The sequence below is a fragment of the Hydra viridissima genome, unplaced genomic scaffold (genome assembly GCF_058129835.1).
Source record: "Hydra viridissima isolate aposymbiotic clone 2 unplaced genomic scaffold, HvirCarnegie_v1 scaffold_20, whole genome shotgun sequence".
Classification (NCBI taxonomy): domain Eukaryota; kingdom Metazoa; phylum Cnidaria; class Hydrozoa; order Anthoathecata; family Hydridae; genus Hydra; species Hydra viridissima.
This window is the reverse complement of record NW_028324319.1, coordinates 429,753-435,852: the sequence shown is the minus strand read 5'-3', so window position 1 is coordinate 435,852 and position 6,100 is coordinate 429,753. Positions and strand designations below refer to the sequence as shown.

At 31.2% G+C, this 6,100-nt stretch overlaps 1 protein-coding gene across 1 annotated transcript; it reads right to left on the bottom strand.

The window, feature by feature from the left end:
* Window positions 1-545: 545 nt before the first annotated feature.
* LOC149876427 (uncharacterized) lies at window positions 546-3,406 on the bottom strand. Its single transcript, XM_090075390.1, has one exon. The coding sequence runs from the start codon at window positions 3,404-3,406 to the stop codon at window positions 1,481-1,483; it is 1,926 nt and encodes a 641-aa protein (XP_089931516.1). The 3' UTR covers window positions 546-1,480.
* Window positions 3,407-6,100: the final 2,694 nt, after the last annotated feature.

Below are 6,100 nucleotides of genomic sequence, written 5' to 3'. Positions count from 1 at the left end.
TCTCACAAACATCACATATTACTTTTTTGAAAAGTTGAAGAGTTATCAACAACGTTATGGTGAGCATTTCATACTCAAATTAAATGTGTAAATCTCGATCCTTCTTCGCTTAAATTCTTAAACCTTTAAAATAAGATCATATTCTCCGGATTACCTTATAACGAAGTCTCTGATACGTTTATCGTTTACCTAACCTCAAAAAAATGCTAGAGCATGTTTAGTTGCTTACTATACTTATATATATAGTAGTTACTTAGAAACGGTAATTGATTTGAATGAACTATTTTAATATTCTGCATATTTTTTAATCTTCTTGGCAATCCACTTCTTAATTTAACAGTGTATTCAGCTCAATCAACGCGTCCTGAAACGGTATGATGAAGCATTTTAAACCATTTTGGTCGAGGTCCATTCAAATTAGTGATGCAGTTTAACAACCCATTTTGTTCTTCTAAGTATAAGGAAAATAACTTCTAATTCTAAAATATTTTTCTCTATACAATATATATACATATATAGAGTTTTAAAATTTGGACAACCTCAGCTTTGTTTATATCCTATTAATTTCAGGAGAGCTCTGCATCTCTAGTCGTCCTGTCTACCTAATTACAATGTTCTTTTAAAGTTAATTTTAAAAGTGTAGTAACTAGCACATTTGAACGGTTTCCTACGAAATTTGCAATGATATCTTCATGTTGGTTGATTTATTTTTTCTTAGGACTTCACATGTTGATTGCAAAAATCAATAAGGTTTTTCTTTACTTTCAAAAAAATCAGCAAATTTCGAAACTTAATGTTCTTCCAAACTTCCAGAAGAGAAGTAATAAGCATATAGGTCACACTTGTTAGTAGATAAATAACTCAGGATTATATAAATAAACTTGTGTATAACAAACATGCGTTATATATATTAGCAAAGTTATTATGACCAATGAAAATCGAGCCATTTTTGTGCCTACCTTGCTGGCGCATATTTTTTTCAATCTTCATACCAACACAAGACGTTTTAATCCAAAAAAGCACTTAGAACGGCTTGCGAAGTTTACCATGATTTCTACTTTTTTATGATCTTTTTTTTCTGAAAATATCACATGGTACTTCTGAGAAAATCACACGGTACTTGCAAAAATCAACAATTAAAGAGCATTCCAACAATACCACACGCAATAATGTAGAATTACAAATGTATTCAAGCTTTCGAAAAACAACTTGTCTTATCAAAAAATAACCAATCTAACTCTAATCGTCAAAATCTTATAATTCTTATCAATCATAATACTGTTGATACCCAATATATATATATATATATGATTTGAATGTTGACATCTTGTATAAGAGTGTATGTTATGTTAATAAAAAACATCAAATAATACGAATTCTCTAAATACAAATATTAATTTATGATGAAATTTTCGCTGGATTATGGTTACCAGCATCATCAGCTCGATAAATTATTTTAAATTACAAAAAACGGTTAAAATTAACTGACGTCAGCAGTTGAATGGCTTCTTTCTTTTTTTATATCCTTACGTAAAAACGTAAAAAATGGTGTCCAAAATTTAGTTTTAACAAATTGCCCATTATCCAGATTAATCCCGCCATTTAGAGGGGAACATTGGTGTCTCTGTATCTCAAGAGCCTCACGGACCTTCCGATCAAACTTTTTTGTCTCTACTTTAAGAGTTTTAGTTCTCTCCCAATTAATTTCTTCTGAACATGATTTATCATGTGTGGCTATTGCAGACTGATGATACTTGCCCTCATTTAAGAATTTTTGATGTTGTTGGGTTCGAGTTCTAATTTGTAATTTCGTTTCGCCAACGTATTTCTTTAAACAGTTACATTCAATTAAGTAAGTTCCAGGTTGGCTATTGCGTGGTAATTTAGATTTGTTTTTACACGTTAGCAGTGATCTTAAATTGGGATTCGATTTAAAAACTACCCTATATCCAACTTTTCTAAATATTTTTCTTAATTTTGGGGAGAGTGATGGTATCCACGGTAATGAAACTGTATGGAGGGTGTCACACTCGGATTGATATTTGTTTTTATTTATAGACCGATTTTTTCTAATTTGGTTTGCAATACTTACCAGTTGACTTTTGTCGTAACCATTTTCGTTGAACATTTGAATTAGAAAATTTATCTCGTTTTGTAAATGTAAATCACTGCATATGGAGTAAGCTCTGTGAACGTAACCTTTAAATATTGCGCCTAAAATTTTGGGGTCGTGATTTGAGTGAGGTTTAATTTGAATATTCGTAATGGCTTCTTTTCTGTAAACTTTAAACTCGTAATTACCATTAGTGTTATTTATTATCGTTACATCGAGGAAGTTTAAAGTTTTATTTTCGCTTTCAATTTCAATTGTGTATTGTATTGCAGGGTGTTGTTTATTCAAAATAAGTTGGAATTGCTCTGCCTCCTGAATTTTTGAAAATCTAGCATGACTATCGTCAACATATCTTAGATAGGATTTTAAATCAAGAGGAGGGTTTAATGTTTTTGCAATATTAAAAGCATTTTCTTCGTGGTATTGTAGAAAAGATTCCGCCAGTATGACCATGAACGAAAGGCCAATAGGACCGGAATTCTCCAACTCATGAATTTCTTCGTTCCACAAGAAATAACATCGATGTAAACAAAGATCTATCAGCTTTTTAGTTTCCAATATAGTAAGTTTAGTAGAAGATTTGTAGGAATCATCTTTATTTAGTTGATCCAAAAGAATGAAAGTAGCTTCTTTAAGTGGAATTGATGGATAGAGGTTTACTACATAAAATGAAACTTGAACCTCATTTTTTTCTATATTCCATGAGTTTGCTTTGTTAATAAAGTCAAAAGAGTTTTTTAAACGTGTTTTGTTTTTGTTCAAGACAGGTTGTATTGTCTTTACTAAGTAATTTGATATTCCATAGTTAGGCGTGCCGATTGTTGATACTACTATTCTCATAGGATAGGATTTTTCAGGTTTGTGAGCTTTAATTAGACCATACATACGAGGTGGGATGGGGTCACTTGGATATATATTATCATATTCAGTTTTTGAAAATCGTTGCTTTTTGTTAAGTTGTGAGAGATAGGTTCTGATCTTAGTCGCGTAACTATAAGTAGGATCTTCACTCAGAACTTTTGTTGGACCAATCTGTTCGCGAATTTTTTCTAAAGCTTTTTCGTGTTCTATTCTAACAAAACCATTACCTTTATCAAACGGATATATATCGACAAGTTTGCTTTCTTTAATTTCTTTAAGTGCTTTTCTTTGTTCTCTTGTTAAATTTTGGCTTAATTTTTTGCCCATTTTAAGTTCTTTTAAGACATTTTTCCTCAAATCCTGTGCATTTTCAATCTTGTTGTTATATTCCAGCTTTAAAGCAAAAGACTCTGTTATTGCAATAATGTCCATATAAGGGATATCTCTCAAAGAAGGTACAAAGTGTGGGCCAAGATTAAGAAGATCGTTTTGGTGTTTTGGAATCTCGGTACTGCATAGATTTAAAACAGCGTTCTTTGTATACGTGGTTAACTTGCAGCTGTTATTACCGTGGTTACTTTTAAATTCGTTTAGAAGAACGTTAAACTTTTTGAATAATCTTTCTTTTGACTTTATATATATATATATATATATATATATATATATATATATATATATATATATATATATATATATATATATATATATATATATACTTGAAAATTCGTGCCAAACGGCAATCATCAGCTATTCCATCAAATGCAACATGAAAATCAAAAATTTTCTCGATGTGACACTCGATCTAAATGGCAATTCTTTTCGGCCGTACTCGAAATGTGATAATGAACTGAACAATGTCAACTGTGATTCCAACCACCCACCTAATGTTATCAAAAGACTACCTCGTGTTGATTTAAGATTATCTTCAACTTCATCTAACAAACTTATAAAAATGCTACACCACCTTTCGAAGAGGCTTTAAATAAAGCAGGCTATAAATGTAAACTTAATTATCAACATCAAGTTGCCTTGACTAAAAATACAAAACGCAAGCGAAATATCATATGGTTTAGCTCTCCATTCAGTCAGTGCGAGGAAAAAAAAAAGTAAATCGCTTACTTGCATTGGTTGACCTTCACTTTCCGGTAAATCACAGATTGCACAAAATATTCAGTAGATATTCGATCGAGGTAAGTTGCAGCTGCATGCAAAACGTAAAATCCATCATTAATTCGCAATCACAAGATTTTACAAAGCCAAAGAAGCATATCAACTAACACCTGCAATTGTATCACCAAAACCGCTTGTCTATAAAACAATCAACGTTTGTTAAGTAATATTTTTTTATCAAGCTACCGTGAGTTCCGAAAATCCTGAACTCAAAGAAAAAGTTTATTTTGGCATTAGCGAGACACCATTTAAGCTAAGATATGCAAACCATTTAAAATCTTTTAATACGGTCAGGTATAAGAATGATACCGAGCTTTCGAAGGAAATTGGGAAATTCAAAGAAAAAGCCATTACACCTATAGTAAAGTGGAGAATTGTAAAGCGCTGCAAATCTTACAATTCAGAAACCAAAAACTGTAACCTTTGCCTTCACGAGAAATTTGAAGTTTTATCACACAAAGGAAACAACCTGCTCAACAAAAAAAAACAAAATAATATCTAAGTGTCAACATAAGATACTTTCGACAATCGACATATTCTAATAAGTTCCTTCTATACTCTTTTGATACTGAAGACTAAACGATTGCGTCTTTTTTTATTACATCAGAAATCGTTCTACAGTAAATTTGATTCGTTTTTAAGTTGTAATTAACAGCATCAAGTACTATTAAAAAGTTGTTTTTCTCCACTTATATATATATATATATATATATATATATATATATATATATATATATATATATATATATATATATATATATATATATATATATATCAGGCACGGATCTAGGAATTTGTGACTGTGTGGCCAAATTTTATTTTCACGGTTGAAACTTCGATAAAAGATCGATACTTTAATATTTTTTCACAGCATTTATTGATTGAATAAAACGTTGGTAAGGTATAATAAGAACTGTTGCGGCCATGGCATGAATCTCTATAGCCAAAATCCGTAAATTACGGCAGACAAATTAAAATTTTTAGGGGATATTCCTTAAGCGAAAAAACCCATAACTTTCGTGGCTGCCGCTAAACCTTAACTATGTGGCCATCGCCATAATGGCCACCCCTTAGATCCGCGCCTGTATATATAAACATATCAATGATATATTATACAGTGAGCAAAAAAATTAATCATGCAGCCAATAGAAATTAATAAAAATGCATTTTTCTCAAAAAGTATAAACTTTTTTGAAAAACTAATTTCACCAAAAGATAGCGCTTAAAAAATACATTAAAAATCATGTTTGAAAATAAAAAATTTGAATTTGTTATATTTAAAAAAATAAAGAACTAACTTTATTGAAAATTCCTGACAAAAAAATTAATCATGTAACAAAAAAATTCGAATGGTAAGTATCAAAAATTATATTATATTTAATTATAATATTTATTTATATTGATTTAAACTATATATTTATATTAATAAACTTTCCAGCAATGACCAGCATTGAAAATATAAAATCTAAAAGAAGCTACACATCTCATTCGATCGGGCTTCGTGCACGAGTAATTGCGTTATGGCAAGATGGCAAAAGCCAAAGATCAATAGCTAAAACGCTATGTATATCGCCTGCAACCGTTCAATCCATCGAGGAAAAGTTTAATAAAGTTGGAAACCTCGAAAATCAACCTGGAAGAGGACACAAACGAAAGACTACGGCGCGTCAAGATCGATCTTTGATCAAAAGATTCGAAATTAATCCAAGATCTTCAACAACAGCAGCAGCAAAAGAGTTGGAGGAGAGTTTTGGATTGTCTCTCACACCGCAAACAATTAGAAATCGCTTGGATGAAGCGAATTTACATGGACGAACACCACGCAACAAGCCGTATATAAGCCCAATCAATAGAAAGAAGCGGCTCGAATGGGCAAATAAGTACGTGGATAAGCCACAAGAGTTCTGGGACTCAGTCATTTGGTCTGACGAGTCGAAATTCAATTTATTTGACTCT